The sequence below is a fragment of the Neodiprion virginianus genome, chromosome 2 (genome assembly GCF_021901495.1).
Source record: "Neodiprion virginianus isolate iyNeoVirg1 chromosome 2, iyNeoVirg1.1, whole genome shotgun sequence".
Classification (NCBI taxonomy): Eukaryota; Metazoa; Arthropoda; class Insecta; order Hymenoptera; family Diprionidae; genus Neodiprion; species Neodiprion virginianus.
Window position 1 is genome coordinate 39074162 of NC_060878.1, and position 18526 is coordinate 39092687.

General features: G+C 41.1%; 2 protein-coding genes across 5 annotated transcripts in view; one reads left to right on the forward strand and one right to left on the reverse strand.

The window, feature by feature from the left end:
• Positions 1 to 4215, reverse strand: part of LOC124297361 (voltage-dependent calcium channel gamma-5 subunit) — a 77611-nt gene extending 73396 nt beyond the window's left edge. The window contains exons 1-2 of the mRNA XM_046748299.1: positions 4015 to 4215; positions 2690 to 2878 (exon numbers count right to left, since the gene is read on the reverse strand). The gene's annotated coding sequence lies outside the window, so the exon portion shown is untranslated. The remainder of the gene's footprint in view (positions 1 to 2689; positions 2879 to 4014) is intronic.
• Positions 4216 to 5843: 1628 nt separating this feature from the next.
• On the forward strand, positions 5844 to 18015 carry LOC124298932 (pro-resilin). 4 transcript variants are annotated; one of them, XM_046751619.1, is made up of 6 exons: positions 5844 to 6001; positions 8482 to 8563; positions 10870 to 11007; positions 11140 to 11232; positions 16781 to 17098; positions 17147 to 18015. In XM_046751619.1, the coding sequence occupies exons 2-6, from the start codon at positions 8491 to 8493 to the stop codon at positions 17770 to 17772; spliced, it is 1248 nt and encodes a 415-aa protein (XP_046607575.1). In that variant the 5' UTR covers positions 5844 to 6001; positions 8482 to 8490; the 3' UTR covers positions 17773 to 18015. The 4 variants fall into 4 exon arrangements, with proteins under 4 accessions (XP_046607575.1, XP_046607572.1, XP_046607574.1 ...); XM_046751616.1 differs by having other exon boundaries at positions 16781 to 18015; XM_046751618.1 differs by having other exon boundaries at positions 16799 to 18015.
• Positions 18016 to 18526: the final 511 nt, after the last annotated feature.

Consider the following 18526-nt stretch of genomic DNA (forward strand, 5'->3'; position numbering starts at 1 on the left):
TTTAAATGTCTTGTGAGAAAATCGATCCTTTCAATCGGTAAAACAAATCACCTTTCTGCTGGTCGGTTTTTACGTTTTGGTTCTTATGTTAGCTCGACGGTTAATTTCTCTGCGTTTTTTTCGAAGCTGCGTTTAATTTTGAGAATGTAAAGGAATGAATTGTCAGATGCTAGAGACCGTGAAAGAATGGAATAGTGTTTTTGCCTGAGCGTTAGTCTGGCTCATATTCGCCGCGCAACTTCCTGCAGTGCAAATTCAATATTCAAACACATGCTAGCCAACGTTGCAGGCTTCGGGTTTCACGCCGATTGGTAATTTGGAATAAGATTGTAATTTAAAAAATGGAAAAAATATAATTGAAAATTGTCTAGCGTCGCCTTCCAGGCTCCGTCACGCTTAATAAGATTAAGAATGAAATGAAATTGTCGGGTTATTCTTGAGAATCCGAGAAGCCCGATCATGTCTGATATCTGTATTCAATATTCGCCGACTTAACGCGTTATGCATATACCTAGTCTTCATAGTGATTCTATTCGAATGATCAAGCCGGCTTTAATCCCTTCCTCGTGGAATTATCCTCTGCAGTAAAGAAAGAGCAATGAAAGATTTTTACTGCATCAAGAAATACTATGGATATATAAAAATTTTACTGGATATCAAGGACTTCTCGGATTCAGAATTCATACTATCCCTTTATTCGTTACTATTCAGTCGGAAGTTCGCTAAGAAATGATAAAGTCGCCCTTGTTATAATGAAACATTTTTATCGGAAGCATAAACTGATAACTGATAAGTATCTTCTAGCATTGTCTATCTAAGTTTCCTCTTTGTTTTTCCGTTGTCATTTTCAAACTTCACACTATTTATCTCTAATTCTGGGTTCTGAGTAATCAGACTATGAAGATTAGTTGGAGGTTAGCCAGAAAGCACGACTTTTCATTAATTTTGTTTATTCAAGATAGTCGTACGCTGAGTATTTGTCAAATTTATCGTATTCGTTAGCTATGAAAACCTCTTCAAAAATTGAAAAATAGGGAATGCTAAAATTATAAGCAAAAGTGTAGACACAACGATGGTTCAACATCGATAGCCTCAAAACTCTAATCTATTAACCTGTCGAAAATAGTCTTTTAAATAAAATGGACCATCGCGTGAAGTTAAAACTAAACAAACCTACTGGATTTTCAATAATTTTGAAACGATTTAAAACGAAGCACAAAAACGAGTGTAAACGTTTTCGTTTATAACACGCGCATCTTCTATTTTGAGAGATCTACGACTACCGCGTAAAAAAATTTAATCGAAAGTATGGATCACTGGCCTACAACCAACTTCCTTGATAGAAAAATCGCCATGCCGATATTTAACAGTCTTTCCCATCGTAAAGTTCTACTAACAATAAAATTCTCTTCATCGGAATTTCGCGAGGCGGTTACACCATGCCCTGAATATTTCCAACACCGTAGGTCCGAAATCGGTCGGGTTGCATTAGGTTGATGGAAGGGGTGGGGGTTGCCGAATAAGTGCGGGTCGTTCGGGTCAGCTGGGTTGGTTACCAGGGTGGCAATTGGCAGCACGGATCGCGAGGGGTCGCGTTCACGTTTGTTATTTACAAGATTGGAGTCCACTTCCGCCCGCTACGTGAGACCCCTTCGCCATACAGCACACCGGCGCTTCCTGCAGCCCGGCCCGCAGCCCGATTCTGCCGACTAGGTGGTTCCCGATGAAATTAACACTTCGGCACCCTTCCCTAGGCCATGCGGACCATGCGGCATAAGCCCCGAATGCCCACCAACACCACCGATTTTCGTACAACCACACCTGCACGTACATTCTTACTGATCCATGCGATGAAAACCTTTCCCACCTTTTCCCTTACGCTAACAATTTTCCATTTCCATCCCCCACCCCCGAAAGTTCTCGATTTTATTACGTTTCGAAGATTGCTCGTTGCTCTCCAAGCTGGATTTTGGAAAAACTATATTTCGTACACGATAGTGTTACGTCATTTTTGGACTTCCGGTTTTTGATGAAACACATGATCCTGGTTGTGATTCGCTTTTACTTTGTACGTATACCGTAGGAATAGCTCAGGCCCGAGTTTGATAAGGATTACAACATTTTCAGTTCCATTTGTCCAACGGCGAGCCAGCTATACGTGTAAATCTCAATTTCGGACGGAATTGATTTCGGTAAGTTGAGGATTGACTGGAAAGCCCGGTGCAAAGGATAAATGAGAGCCAGTTTTTTTTTTTTTTTTTACCACCCCGGTGCAATCCGGAGGGAAAACTCATCAGTGCCGCAGAAAAGTCGATAAAATACAGGGTAACGTGTTTTCTTTGTTGCACTTTGTTCCGTTACCTTTTTCTTTTTTATCTCATCGTTTGTTTTTTTTTTTTTTTTTGTTGACTTTGTTTTTTTCTGTTGTACCCCTTCAGCTTCGCCAACTGAGAACTAGCCAAGCTGTTGTGCCACACCTTGTGAAAATATTGCTGGCACGTCGTAAAACTGAAAGCGGTAAAGTGAAAAGCTGCCGTGATAAAATGTGGAAAGACTAAAAAATACAGAACGCAGAGAAATGTATACAAGACGTGAAACACAGGCTTGTTATGTTGCAATGGCGCTGCACCGCGCCAACTTGACGAGAATTAATAACTCTTTCCGGTACGTGAGAAAAATTAAAACTCACCGTTTCGGTGCTGCATCGGGTAGTTTCCGTGAAAGTTGCCACTCAACGCCGGTAAATAGGCAGCAATAGATTACGCATTGAATGCCAGGCATACGGAATGTAGATCCGGTTGCCTATCTCCTGGCGCTGAACGGCGACTTTTACAGAAAACTTCTGGGTTAGATAATCGATCATTCGATAGATGAAAATCTGTAATTAGAGGTAAACATTATTGGTATAATTTGGAGAACGTTATACTTCTACTCTTCGGGTTAAAATTTCGTCAACGTCAAGTGTAACGAAGTGTGCTTTAAAAATCGCAAAGCCCCGACGATCTGTGATGGTTTTTTGAAATACAGCAACAAGAATATAATAATTTGTAAGGTGTTGGATCGGATGAGCCGAAAAAAATATTCCGCCATACGTGATCCATCGATTTCTGATTCTCCGATACCGCATCTACCCCCAGCGGATTATTATACACCACACGCGGATGCTAATTTTTTCAATTTACATTCGATCTCTCGGTCGCGAAAATTCCCAGAATTGAATGACATTTTTCGGTGGTACGTTCGACAGATAAATAAATATTATACGCGTAGGAATAGGAATCAGGGTTTATTGTTGTCAGCATGCGCCCCCCGCATAGAAGTTTGGGGAATTTAGCGTTTTACGCTTGTCCTCCCTTGACTCCCTCTCTGTACTCCCCCAAAAAACTTTTTTCCTCGTTTACGGTACCGCGGGGTTATTGGCATACGGCGAATGTCGCTCACTCTTGTCAGCGTGGATCATGAATGGGGGAAATATTTTTGCGGAAAATGGCAACCGCCTCCCGTCACTCCTACAATTCACTCGACATATTTATTCGGTCTCTGCCCATGCGGTGGAACCTTTTGTTATTCAGATCATGCGGCGTTGTGCAAAAGAGGCGAAGAGTGTTTGTGCAACAACGGCAACAACAATTACACCCACCGAAAAGGAAACGAGTAAGAAAAGGAAGCTGCTCGGTTACCCCTGAAGTGTGTTACATGTTTTTTGTTCTACCATTTTAACATTACATGAGTCAGGTGTCAGGTCGGCTTTTTTTCTCCTCTCAGAGTGAGAATAACGCAATTTAATCGGTTTTAAAATAACACCAACAAAAAAAAAAAAAAAAACTTTGAACAAGTCTTGCATCGTGATTTATTACAGAGAATGGATATTGATAAAAAATATTCGTGTGTAAAACGTATTGCATGAGTCTACTGACGAAATTCCTCAACAAAAGAAAAACTGAAGAAAATTATAAGTTATCACTTAGCGAATTTTGACAGGAAAGTATGAATAATCATTTTGTATTCTGGTACCTGGTTCCTCGCAGTTTCAAGATCTCGACACTTTCGTGGTACTTGAAAGTAAATATCGACCAACAAATATACCGACGAACAGTACTCGGATTTTATTTAATAATTTTGATAATTCAATATCTTATCAATTTTATCTGAACCTATCGACGTCGCCGACTTGAATAGCATACTTGTTTGTTTCAGAACTCCTTGGTACTAATATCTTCTTGCTTCGACGAAGTCTCTTCTTCAATGGGCACCGTATTACTTCACAAGCTGATTCCGGGGTCAAGGCTGCTGTACAGATATCGCAGGTTATCTTAATCAGGCAGATGTTGCGTAGACGCGAGCTTGATGCGACGTTCCCGGTAATTGTCTTCATTCCGGAAAAACATAATGAGCCAGATCGGGTGTCGATCACGTACACTGAGAAAAATTTCATTTGTTATAGTAACTAGAAAAATTCAGTAATACAGGTATCGTTAAAAACATTCTGTGAGTATTGTTGGGATTACAAAAAACGAGGTACGCGTCAACATTTTGCGCTATCGTCGATCCTTTTTTAAGAAAATATAGTAACAGTGATCGTAATGAGAAAGAATAGTAACGGATACTAGACCTTCTGGTAACAGCTAGAAAACTAATTTTCATTTTCTACCTAGAACTATATTTTTCGACTGTGGTAAAAAATGAAAACAGTCAAGGACTGAGCGATAACCGGAACTAAAAATTTCTCTCGGTGTACAATTGTATTCGCAGACAAACATATCATACCGCAAGGTTTTTGATGTTGAGAAATTAGAACCCAATTTGCTTCATCCATGTAGAAACTTTCACGCCGATATTGCCACTCAAGAAACGGACGTTCGATGCACAGTTTCGCTATGAAATAATGCAACAACTTTTCTAAAATAAATTCTCGCTGCTTCAGAAACGGCGTACTCCAACTAATGAGTTCTATTAATACGATCCTCAAATGAAACGAAAACAATTGCGAGAATGTACCACTGAAAATAACAATCATCCCTTGACGGGGTGTTTCTTCTACACGTCTGAGGGATCAAATAATTATACCTAAAAATACTGTTGAGTGATGAAACGGAGGGTATAACAATTGGGGTGTAGGAAATATTTAAACGAGGAATAACAAAATCCATCGCGCGTATCAATCCCACGTAGATAAAACAGATGTATCGTACCTACAAGAATAACAAATAAAATTTTCTCTTCATCAATAATAATTTATTTCTTCAAACAACGTACAATAAAAACGGTTTGCATCACGTCGTTGACAAAAATATCCAACAAAACTAGTATAATTGCATCTGGAACATTCCTCCCCCCCTCCTTACGCGCGCTCAATGACTTCTCCGCAGTTAATGATGTGATCGGCTAACTTTTCAGCACGTCACAATCGTGACGTCTTCGAAACTCCGCCGTTCTCTTCTGTGCCCAAGTTCGCCTCTTGTTCTCTCTCTCTCTCTCTCTCTCTTTCGCTCTCTCTCTCTCTCTATTTTTTTTTCTCCTTCTCTCCCATAGCTAGGCTAGTTCTACCGACGTCCTTGCCTCTTCCAGACCTTCACTCTTCCCGTTTCGTGATCTCCCCTCGTTTCTCTTCGCCTCTCGCAACTCCGCATGCTCAGAGTTCGCGCCGCGTCGCAGCCGGTTCGATTCGCCTCTCTCCTCTCCTCTCCTCTCCTCTCTCACTCTCTCTCTCTCTCTCATTCTCCCTCGTCTTATTTCTATGATAGTCTTTATCCGTCTCTCTCGCTCCCTTCAAAACCGCAGGCTTCTTCTCCGTCGCACTTTGGCCGCCGGTTACGTTCCTCGGCGTCGCGGCGTCGGTCTCTCTCTCTCTCTCTCTCTCTCTCGTTCTCTCTTTCTCTCTCTCTCTACGGTCGGATATTCGCTCGCTCTCACATTTCAGCCATATTGGATACCGTGAGCCGTTTCAGACCTCAGTGTCACAGTAACATTGGTAAAGGATAGATCGCGCTCTCAACGCACGGTGAGTTATCATTGTGCTTATTTCTGAAAAACACGCGGTTTAAATAACCCTGATAAATTGCGACTGTATCGTGTCGACGTTAAACTATTTCCCGAAAACATTCAACGATCAATCGCTGCATGTGGTTTTGGTTTAATCATGAAAACAGACTGATTTCTATCCCATTGTATTCTCTCAAGTCTCTCGTCGTGTAACAGCAAAAGCTGGTATACTTTCAACGGCGGGAACACAATAATTTTTCACATTCTGCGACGTAAAATTTTCACCAGATGTTGAGATTGTTCATATTGCATTTCGTTCGTTTTGCATTCATTTATTCATCCACAGTTTTCCCGTGTTTTTTAGAAGCTGGTTTAACCTTGACCGTGAAATCTGGCTAATTGTAAAACACAACTTTTGTTCCGGCCACAAAGAGACGAAAACAAAAAGGAGAGGAAGGGAAAAAAAATTTGGTTGCGAACACAAACCGATTTATCAGATGTTGTCAAACTTCTGATGACCGGTTAGACTTTGAAAAATTTTCGGAAATTGGTTAAACTTTATAAAGAAACGTACGATACACACAAATTGTTCACTGATAAATATCAATCAACATATATTAACGAAACTAGACCAAAGCTGGATATCGATCGTCTCATTCTAATCCTGCGCCATAGAACATGACTAACTAAAATATTTTCGGTCCGACGTGCTAGAATATTTTGTTTTCAAACTTTGACCCCGTAACCGCGTCCATTATGTACGTATCTGGACTTTGACGACAGTTTGCGATAATTTCTATAAATTTTATCTTCGTTTTCCCGCTGCTAATGGCGCGGCTCAACGAAATGTAACAACAAAAAAAAACACTCTGGTCAAAATCGTTGTGCAACGTGCCGGTTCATCGCTAGGTTACAAAAACATGACATAGCGATATGTGCGTGTTTTTTCAATCATTCTTTGACTTTTCGGTTTTTTACCCTTCACATATCGTCACGTGAGTCCGGCGTGTGTATCCCATCATTATTATTTATAGAACCATTACTCTTGTATTTTAACGTCGTCGTGCCACGGAAGTCATCGATTAGACTGATTATCGTTCTCACCTGAGTTTCTGTTTGCTTCCAGTTATACTACCGCGAGCACTAGGTCTTCTTTACTTTTTCTATTTCTAATTAATATACGCAGCGTTCACGATTCGACCTCGAGTCGAACTTCTTTATCTATTATTAACCGCGTCCAACGCAGTTCGTAACCTTACATCCACGGTTTAAATTCCCCATGCTTTTCTACAGTAGGACTTAAGGTATGTTCATTACGTCGTTGCAGTAATATTCACACCGAATCATGGTACGCAATAGGTGGGTTACGTTACTCTGGGACAACGGTCAGTCGTCTTGACCGCGATTGGATTCCTTTGTTTATCCATTTCTTAGACTATATCGTCCACCGTTTCAATATATTGTAATCACCCACTTATCCGTATGACTACGTGCATACATTCGTTATAAAACGAGAATTTCCTCGCAGGAACATCAGTTGCTAAATACTTACCAGTACAGTTCCACTTCTCTTGAATTTTTGAGGTCAGTCAAGCTCGCCAGAGACGCTCGAATCGAGTTACTTCTCTTCTCTTATTTCTTATCGCTATCATTTTCTGTCTCGTCGTACGTACCTCGCATGAGTTTCGTGGTAGAATTTAATAACGCGTTTATAGAACTACTGGATCAGACCAAGTCGCTTCTCTGGATCGTTGTTTTACCAATGTTTATCCTTATCTATTAAAACGTGGCTGGAGACCTCTGAAATACTGTTACGAAAAAGTCAAAACAGTTCTTTAGACGCTGATGCTCATTACCGAACAGCTACTTTCGACTACTCGGTCGTCGGGTGAGCAGGACCTGTTTTTTAAAGGAAAATAAAGACTCGCAATTATCGATTCAGCCGTTTCGAGCATTCCATTTAACTTTTAGCTGGAGGAATTTGCTGACTAAAATAATTTCGCTTAGCTGTGGGAATGTGTTCTGAACAAAAATCCCGTTCCTACGTTGATTATAATCGTCCCATTATTCAATTCCAGTATTTAGTGTCAAGACTTTATTTATCCTCTCGGTTAAATATACGCTCCTATATTGTATAAAATCAGGGCTAAGGATCCCGCGGATCAATTAATGAAAAATTTATCGTCACGTTTTATTCTCTTATTGTTAGACACTCGCAAGTCTAAGTGGTCGTCAACAAAAGACAAACATTGCAATAGTTGACTCAATAAATTCGATGAATCAGCGCATAGTTGAAAAGGAAATGAACATTCACTCACATACCGCACATTTTGCAATTTTGGATCGTTTCATTCGCTGAATTGTAACTCCGCGAACAATTTTGAGCAACGAAATTTCGATAATTGTTGTACAAAAGTCTCAGGCTCCGTACTCGATATGATAAGAAAACAACTCGCAACTCTCTCACTTGGCTGAAATTCTTTCTTTTCTTTGTTTCAGCCAGGAAAAATGCTTCGTTCGACGCTATGTGGCGTCGCGGTGCTCCTGATTACGTCACTGGTAGGCGCCGCTCCGTACAACAGTAAGTATCTGACGTTGCAATATACGTCATTAAATTTCTAACAAGAAACATTCGCCGTATTTTGGCTTGGCGATTGAGAGGGAAATATTGCACAGTTTTGGTCGCCCGTATCTTTCTGCGGCTTCAAATTACGAAGAAAATATACGTAGTCGCATTGAACATGAAATAACATATCGTCAGTGTTTGAGTTGTTTGACAACACCGTTTTGCAATCCATTTTGCGGACGATTTGATTCGATTTTATTAACGCTTTTATGCTTCAATTGTTACGACCTTTGAATCGGTCTGTTTCAATCACGAGGCGGACGGAAATTTAAGTGCAAATTAAATACTTGAAACTTCCTGGTCTCCATTTCGCAGTTTAATGCCTTCAAAAGAATTCCGGAGTGCGAATATGTAATTATAATTGACGAAATGAGAATCGTATGATTTTCTGAACAGTTTATATGAATTGTAAAATGAACTCTTACTTAATAACCTTTCAAATATTTCCCCGAACTTTGACACGAATGTGTGATTTTTAGTAGCGTATAGCGGCCGGTCTATTGATTAACCCCATGGATCGTGTCGCTTGAGTTAGCTATGTATAATTGCGTTTAAAACTTTTGTCACAGCTGCTCGACGCGATCGATTCGTTTAATTAACACATATCCGTGGCTAATTAATTACCAATATTGAATACAAGCGATAACATCTTGGACTTAGAATTTGAGAAACCTGAATTCTTTATTCATTATTTACAGCACGGATTTTTCATTGTCAAATTGTTTTTGCTGGTTTGATAATGGTTCGTGAGATATTTTGTCGTACAGTCACGTGGACAACGAATCGCGAATTGAAAATCATCTATGGAGAATAAATTTTCCGAATTGTTCTCCATAATTTCTTTGTATTCGTGGTGATTTCCAGGCTTGAAGGACAATTACTTGGTTTTGCGCACCGCGCCTGATGCACTTGCAATTAGATCGGCGACGGAAGCAGCGCGAGTGTCGGTTTCTAAAAATATATGATCGATCGAGGGTGCGATCAGGTTATACCCTGTTTGCCCAGCCATAATGGGATAATGCAGCTAATCATAATCCCATATATCCAGAGGACCTCGTCAATTTTCAATTATTACACCGACCGCCTGCGTATTTCCCGGGATAGATTGAAAATTGTCAATTCGCAAAATGCGATCGAACAATCGAGGCGGTATAAAAGTAAAGAGTTGCGGAATTGCGAGGTGAATTGACAAGAAAATTAATCGTCAGCATGAATATAACTCACAGATGTATGAATATCGTAACATTAAAGCAGTAGGTTTGAATTCAGAATTGATGCGTATAAACTAACAAAAATGAATTTTAAAAAAATCTGATTTGAAAAAAGTTGGTACATGATTAATATTTCAGAAAAATGAATACGTGTAGAATAAAACTGGGACTCCGTTCCAAATCTGCAAAAACAGCTTCAGGTTCGGTTGCATTCGAGTGATTGTCGAACAAGGTCGCAACGTTAATTAAAAGTCCATGTGGGTGCGTACACGTTTTGTTGCCGTGCCTACCGATGTGGCCGCATTAAAAATTGACCGACGGTGTGTATCACAGCGAATCTCTTATTGCGTGGGGAAAAAATTTTTAAAACATTGATCAAAAAAATTCTTCAATATTGAAACAAGGTCGTAATCAAGTGATCTCTTCGTGCCGAACGCTACGTGACTATGGCTCTTTCCATTAATCGCGCGCTTTACCCACACCTACATTGACGCTGGTGTTGATCCGGCTTTCTGATTCTCGATTACGTAAGAATAATAGTAGCCCATAGTCGGAGGGATCGACGTAGCCGTGTAATTTTATTGCGTCGTGTGATAGCGAGATGTCTGCACGCGAGTAATCCGCATCTGTATACAACGTATTTACGGTAAAACACTTATTTTTCCGTTTCTTCATTCGCGTACAAGGAAAAGTATGTAGTCGTTGAATGCAGCTTCGTCACGTTTATTTAGATTAGCGAGGTCGGTTTTACCGAGAGTAATTACATATCTGTCCGCAATTTCCTGGCTGAGCTGCATGAGTCAACAGCCTGCATACGCACCGAATGATTGACGTCACTGAATAAACCGCTTGCGGCAGAAAAAAGTCATACCCCAATTTATTCTCCTTGGAGATTTGTTAACACAGAGTCGATGGCCGGGAATTTTTTGAATCTATACGAACCACCGTCAAGTTCAGTGGTCAAAACTTTTATACATCACTTTTCTCACCGTCTCTATCCAAGTTCGCGGATCAAATTTATTGAAATTCATTGTCTTTCGCACCTTGCAGAATTTGGAAGAACGTGCAAGGACATCGGCTGCCGGAGCAACGAAGAGTGCGTCATGGAAAATAAAGACTGCGGATACAACGATAGGCAGGGTGATACTTGCGGACGATTCCCAACGTGTAAACGGTCGTCTGGTTCAAGTGAGTAATCGACCGACTCCGGGAAAAGAAAAGAAATCGAAGTCCGTGCTCGATTGCAAAAATAAAAATCATACGCTATCGACTGGCTTGAAATCGAATACCGTACACTTACACTTTTGTCCTTTCATACAGGCGAAAGCTGCACCTCACTCGTTTGTCCGGCTGGTCAATATTGCAGGACAGAAAATGGCAGACCAACCTGCGTAAGCACGCTGGGAGGACAAGGTAAGCTTGCGAATTCAATCGATTCACTTATCCTTCGAAATTGATTTTATTTTTTTAGGCGTATGTAATTTCTGTAGTCCAAACTGCAATGTGCCAGGTCTCTCGTTTTACTTTGACGAATAGGCGTTGATTTGAAAGTCTAATATTTTTGTACGCACTCACTTTTACACCTAAATTAGAGACTGGCACGGAAAAGCGTGTGTAAATATTTTCCAAGCAGAGAAAAATACTGTTTATTGTTACGAGAATGAGCAGCGTAAAAATCTAGAAATGCGCCTTTTTGCTATGTGTCGTAAAAAGAAGATGTATGATTTCGCAGAAATTTTACAATTTCAAACGAGTTGAAACATTCCTAATTTCAATTCGTTTCACGTTATTCCTTTGTTGACTGATTTATTCAAAATTCAACAACACTGCCCACTCTCGGTAATTGAATATTTTATTCTCATCACTCTGTTCTGCACATAAGTTTGTACATTTAGTAGAAATTAGTCACACATTTTCTGAGGTTTTATTTTCTTCTGGAGATATGGTTTCTTTTCGTTTCACGATTCTAATCAATCACATTTACTGTATATACACAGAAAATAAGATATGGGATAGATACAGAACAAAAGTTTTCGCGAATGATATTTGATATAAAATTTATTCACCGCTCTATATCGCGTATTCGCATGACCAATTATTGCTAAATAACGATTGCAGTGTAAAGTCAACGATCTGCAAGTTTTATCGTGACACTGCAGTAAATAAGTAACCCACATCAAACGGTGAAATATATACATAAAAGAAGAAAAAAACTAAAACGATACGATAATCGTGGGCGCAATGTACGTTCTAAAAATACGACGTCATGATTGAATCTGATTATCTTCGTTATCCATCCCGTATTTTGGTAGCTTTGGTTCAAAGTTTCTGACACAACTGACTTTAGCATGGCTGTAATTTTCACCGTAACGGTGTTTGACCCATCTGAAAGCGATGCGCGTCGCCTATCTCCCTCTCAATCACACCTAAAACGATCAACTCGCACTTAACCACCATCCCTCACTGTGTCACCGACTTTGACATTTTCACGTAATTCTACTCGCGCAAGCCTAACACTTTAACACACTGCCGGGCGATTTCGTTCGAAACGAACAGATTACGAGACCTGTATTCCCATATAATTTTTTCAAGAGCTTGATCAGAAACAGAATTGTCGAATTCCGAACGTAATCGCCATCAGTCTTCACTCTAAGAACACATCAATCGCGTATTATCTCACGGACGATGGTAACAATCACTTTGCTTCAACGAAAATTATCGCAAAAATTAACCAATGCGAAGTGAAAGATAACCGCTTCATCCTGACACGAAAATATCCACCACCCGCACCGCAATCACCGTAACCCTCGAATGATCGGCGGCTTGGCTTGCATGTCTAACGATATAATAATCCGGCTGTAGTGCAGCGCCAGGAGGGAGGAATCTCGCATCAACCATCCCCATAATATTTTCAGGATACGATTCGGCCGGAGTCTCGATAGTGAATGGACAGCCCTCGCAATCGAACAATCGCCAAGATTCGCCGCCCGTAGTTTCGTCGAACGCGAACCCCTCGTACCCCCAAAATCCTTACTCCAACGCGAACGCGCCCCCGATTCCACCCCCGGGTCAAAACTACCCCGTCAACTCCGCGACCAACCTGGGCTACCCCCCCGATCCACCGAGCAACCGGCCAGCTTCCGGTTCCGGGTCCACCAACCTTGGCTACCCCGCATATCCCTCGAACAGCGGCTCCTCGACCGGAAACACGAACCTCGGCTACCCTCCCTACCCGACTGTGAACCGGATGCCGATACCCGGGCAGACCAGCTACCCTCAGTCCAACTACCCCCAGTCCAACTACCCCCAGTCAAACTACCCCCAGTCAAACTACCCCCAGTCAAACTACCCGAGCGGCTATCCACAGCCGGGAAATTACCCGGTCCAGCAATATCCCGGACACCAAAACTATCCGAACATTAATCAGAACCGTGGATACAGTACTTACGATTCGAATACCGGGTACCGCAGGAAGAACGGATGTTCCGTAGCTTCGCCGACCGTCTCGCTTGTCCTTATTTCATTCGCTGTGATCGCTAAATATTTTTCGTAATCTTGTGTTTGATACGCGGTTTACGGTGAAACCGTAACGAGTCAAGGAAACGAAAGTAGAGTTTTTCATGAACACGCACGATGTGCTTTTTATATACTACCTTTATTACACGTTGGTCTTTCTCTTTGGTTCATTCTTTTTTTCGTAGATACTTTTTAAATTTTACACTCTCTGAGAGTTGCAAATTTTACATTGGCCGTTGGATATTTGAAAAGTTAAAATTCCCCATGATTATTCAATTCGCGTGGCAAAGGATCGGGGTTCGATTGAAATCAACCATTCTTTGCATCCTTTGATTCGAATCCCTCGCGGAATTTCCAACCGTCCCGCGAATATAAAACCACTGTTCGAAACTCTCTTACGTATACCGTCCCTTGTCTCTCCTTCTGCAGTTCAAGGGGGTCGACACGATTTCGTCGTGTCATCTTCGAGTTTCGTGATTTTCATGAAAGAAGTCGCAGTTCACTCTCGTAAGGTTGTTCGATTCTACTTAAAGTTACGATCTACGCTGTGATGTGTAATTTAATTTACCGATTGCTTGTAATCTAGCCGAACTATGATTTGTCAATTACCTTTAAATACCATTGAAATTGTTAATATAATTTAGAACGTCGTTTGTAGCTTGAGATTGTGAATTTCACTGCTCCGTCGCGATTCATCTTGCGTACGAGTATTTTATATATATTGTTACAAAGCGGAAAATTAAGAGAGGAAAAGGATTTATTTTGTGACGAAGCTCTCCTTTTAAAGTCTCGAGATAAACTGTTTTTACAATAATATTGGTTGACGCAGCAACCTTATTCTTTTGAAAGACATAAGAGGTTTATAAACGTCTTTTATCTATGATGACTACTAGATCATTAAAAAGGGGGCAAAACTGGTGATTTCACCCTTTGTAACAATATGTTCAATTGAAGCCATGACGATATAGGAAACATCAGTGCTTCCGTGCCTTATGTAAATTTTTATCCGTATGTTTACTGTTTCGTCTTCACAAGTACAGAGGTTCGTTTGTACCTTTTAAACGTTTGTGAGAAGAAAGGGAAAGAAAGCGAATCGAATCGATCTTTGTTCTATAATTCACGTAGCTGCGTGAAATTCATTCATAGATATATCCTGGTGAGCTTCTATTTTGTAGTTTGTTATTCGTATTTGTACTAACTGTTAATATCTTGCATAACATAGCTTCTTACGTTGGAGAAAAAAATTGTATTAAAAACAGTTAACCGTCTATTTATGAAAAAGCTGTTAGGATGACTTTCTTTCTGTTTTCGTTAGTCTTTTTTTTTCACTCACATTATGCCGTAGATTATTATAACATGATTACAGTACTGACGACGAAACATGGTAGTGATTATAATGATGGCAAGAAGGAGAATATATATAGATTTACGACAAGCATACAGTATAATAATATAATCAAACGTAAATATGAAATGTATATACATATGTATATTGTAATGGGTGCATGCATATTTATATTCGTGTATTTTTTATTATCGTACATAAATTAAATAACGAGACACGTGGGTCCTGAATGGCCAGATACAAAATTATCGTTGTTCTGTGTAAATCCCATACAAAAAATTTTTTCGCCTTTATCCAGGATGTTACCGATCAATAATATAATCTGTTGCACACGAAGTCTGAAACGTAGTATTTTATATCTCCACAAGTTTATCGAACGTCTGAACTTTGACCTCGGGTCGTTTTTTAAACGGAAACAAATATTTACGATAGTGGCGTAATTACGAATCTACTTGGAATTTCCTCACCGTATCTCTTAATGTCTAGATCTGACCCGATACATTCGCTTCCACGTATTTGCTCATCCAATCGTTTCGATAAATCTACAACAAATATCGTTTTGAATTAATTATACCGCTCTCAAATACGCAGATATGAAACCGTAGAAACAGACTCGCTAACGAACCGTTTTGAAAATAGTCAGCAAAATTCTGCGAAGAGAATAATTGTTCACCAAATTCTTTGAAATTTTTAACTGTCGATACGAATTGGTAGCAGACTAAGACAAACAAAAAACAAGACAATTTTTCTTCGATGAAATACAAGGCATGTAATTTTTGCGGAGTATGATATTTCTCAAGCTTGAAAAGGTGCGCTTGAATTCGATTATTTAAGAAGAGACGCCATTGTCGTAATGCAAACCTGATTACCGGCATCCGTCAATACCGTTCCTTAGATATTGTTCCACGGAGAGGAACCGGGGGTCGAGGGTCGTACCCATCTCGCAACATACCTACACCACCGCCGAGGACATTCTCGTTCGGAAGGACGACCGGATACTCGGGGAACCGGAATCGGATATACGGAGACGGAGGCAGGGGAAGATACGTGCCTCAACCGACTCCCAGCAGGAATTTCGGATACGGAGGCAATTCTTACGGGGGTGGTGCCAACCACTATACGACCCACACTGGGACGGACAGTCGGGGAAACAGAGTCTGGACCTTTTCTGGCTGATCGAGCGACCCCTTTTTTTGTATCGATCGGGCGGTAAAATGGGCCGCTGAAAACAGCCGAACGAACAATATGCATAAATATGAGAAGCCAGTCGCACTTGTGACAATGATCAGTGAAATTCGCGGTCGTGATAACGCAATTTTTTTTACACACATTAACCCGTTAGTTATGTAGGTTAACTTTAAAAACTAAGGTCGAATTCGCGAAGGTACTTATTTTTGCTACAGTTCCTGAATTTATATAATGACGTGAAAGGAGAAACATAGTGCCGCCAATTTTTTTTTTCAACTCGTTCTACAAGTGTCATAAATATTTTTGATATTACCGTGGATATTACTTACCCTAAATATGTGTACCTGTATTCTTAAAATTCTTAAGCGAATAATAAAAAAAAAGAAAAATAACAAACAAAGGGTATAACGTTGCATTGTCGAAATACGATGAGTGAAACGGCTTTCAACGTTTCATGTCACGTTCTATTTCCCACTTTTGTACAGCTTACAATTCTTTGTATATGTGTTTATCATACGTTTACTACGGTATTCATTTTTAAACAATCCAAGAGCTTTTATAACTCGCGAATACTGGCGCTATCGCATGATCAAACTATGGTGCATGATAATTTTTAAGAGAATGCCTACACGCAAAGAAGGCAACATAACAAGGCTAACCAATTTAACAATTATCCAACTCAGCGAAAGTTGAAATGCCGCATTCGCGAATTGAAGAGAAGCATGTCACGGCCTCGAGCGAACTGCAGATTCGGCGAAGCTTTGCAAATTCGGTGTTCATTTTAACAAACATTTCGCAGAAATAAAAACAAATATAATCACCTGTCGAAGTGAGACGCGAGGAAGGGTGTTGGACTTTGCATGGCATTACAGGGGCTAGAAATCGAGGAATTATTTGGTAATTTGGAGACAGAGGGTGAAATTCTTGCAGAAGATGGCACTGGGGAAGTTAACAGCATCTCGAAACGCCAGAGTGGATCTGCATCGGCGGACTCTGGATCCAGCTCCGGTTATCCACGCCAGTCTTCAGCCTCAGGCTACCCTTCTGGATCCGGCTATCCATCTTCCAGTTCCTCCGGGTATCCTAGCTCTGGATCCTCCGGATACCCTTCCGCACAATCGGGAGCCACAAGAACCTCTGGCAGCAATGCAAACTTGGGTTATCCCAGTTACGGTTCCTCCGGTTATCCCAGTTCCAGTTCATCTGGGTATCCTAGCTCGGGTTCCTCAGGTTATCCTAGCTCGGGTTCCTCAGGTTATCCTAGGTCGGGTTCCTCAGGTTATCCTAGCTCGGGTTCTTCAGGTTATCCTAGCTCGGGTTCCTCAGGTTATCCTAGCTCGGGTTCCTCAGGTTATCCCAGCTCTGGATCCTCTGGTTATCCCAGGTCCAGTTCATCCGGTTATCCTAGTTCAGGTTCTTCCGGTTATCCAGGATCCGGTTCGTCGGGATATCCTGGCGGTGACACAGCGGTGAGAAGAACGTCAGGCAGCAACGTTAACAGCGGGTATCCGTCCGGCGGATATCCCAACAATCCAGGACCCTTGCCTTCCCAAGGCCAAGGATACAATTCCAACTATCCCAATCAGGGTTACAGACCACCGGGTCCCGGGCGACCAGGTTATGGGCAACCAGGATATGGTCAACCGGGTTACGGGCAACCGGGTTACGGACAGCCGGGTTACGGACAGCCGGGTTACGGACAGCCAGGCTATGGACAACCGGGTTATGGCCAGCCAGGTTACGGACAACCGGGCTACGGGCAGCCTGGCTATGGACAGCCGGGTTACGGTCAGCCAGCTCCACAGTCGAACGGGTTTACCGACAAGATAACAAACTTTGCCAAAAATTTGGCACAAAGAGTTTTCACGCAAGCCATAGTCGATCGGGTGACTGGAAGGCAGTAAGGAATTTTGTTAAGCTTCGGCGCTGAAATTTGTGCCTTTTATAAATTTCTATTTATAATTATATCAAAAGTCTGCAATTAGGTTTAATCGAAACGTAAATACTCGATGTTATACGATGCTAATTTCCTCAAGTCAGAATACTGCTATTTAACGTTTTACTAACTGTTTTGTTGTCCAGCTAATATTATTTTTAGGCAGTTTAACCTTCGATTTTGAGTAATAAAATACATTGTGCAATGCTGATAAGTTGCAATATCTCGTTCACACACGAATGAACCTCTGCCGACGGAAGTCAACGAAGACGGTCTAAAAACTAGATCGAAATGGAAGAGTGGCTTCACAAAGTAATAAGTAAGAAACATTTTGAATACTTACCGTAAATGTTTTCGTCTTGAACCCTTGTCTGTATAACGTGATATGTCAATTATCTACCGCAAGCTCAAACATGAACAAAGGTGTCAGGGATTTGCGTAAATGGGATTTGTTTGTCGGTATCACGACGTATTAAATCCGCCATGACGAGGCTGAATCGCGTTTAGGGCTGGTTATTTCGCAGCCCGGAAGATTGCCGTTGAAACGACGCCGACGTGGGAAAATTTTTCATCCCCGAGACCACATCTGGATTTACAAATCCAATATGGATTAAGTTTGCCCAGCGGACGGGGAACATTTCCGAGCTTTACACACGGAACTTAAGTCTTTCCACGAGCTGGTCAACCCTTATATACTCGCTGCCACAATAATTACGAGTTTT

What these genes read in the sequence shown, in the direction of transcription:
- LOC124298932 (XM_046751616.1), top strand. Translation starts at nt 8,491, where the DNA reads ATGCTTCGTTCGACGCTATGTGGCGTCGCGGTGCTCCTGATTACGTCA. An exon ending in AGGCGCCGCTCCGTACAACA is followed by an intron (nt 8,564 to 10,869) that starts GTAAGTATCTGA and finishes CGCACCTTGCAG; the next exon opens with AATTTGGAAGAACGTGCAAG. An exon ending in AAGCACGCTGGGAGGACAAG is followed by an intron (nt 11,233 to 16,780) that starts GTAAGCTTGCGA and finishes ATTTGGAGACAG; the next exon opens with AGGGTGAAATTCTTGCAGAA.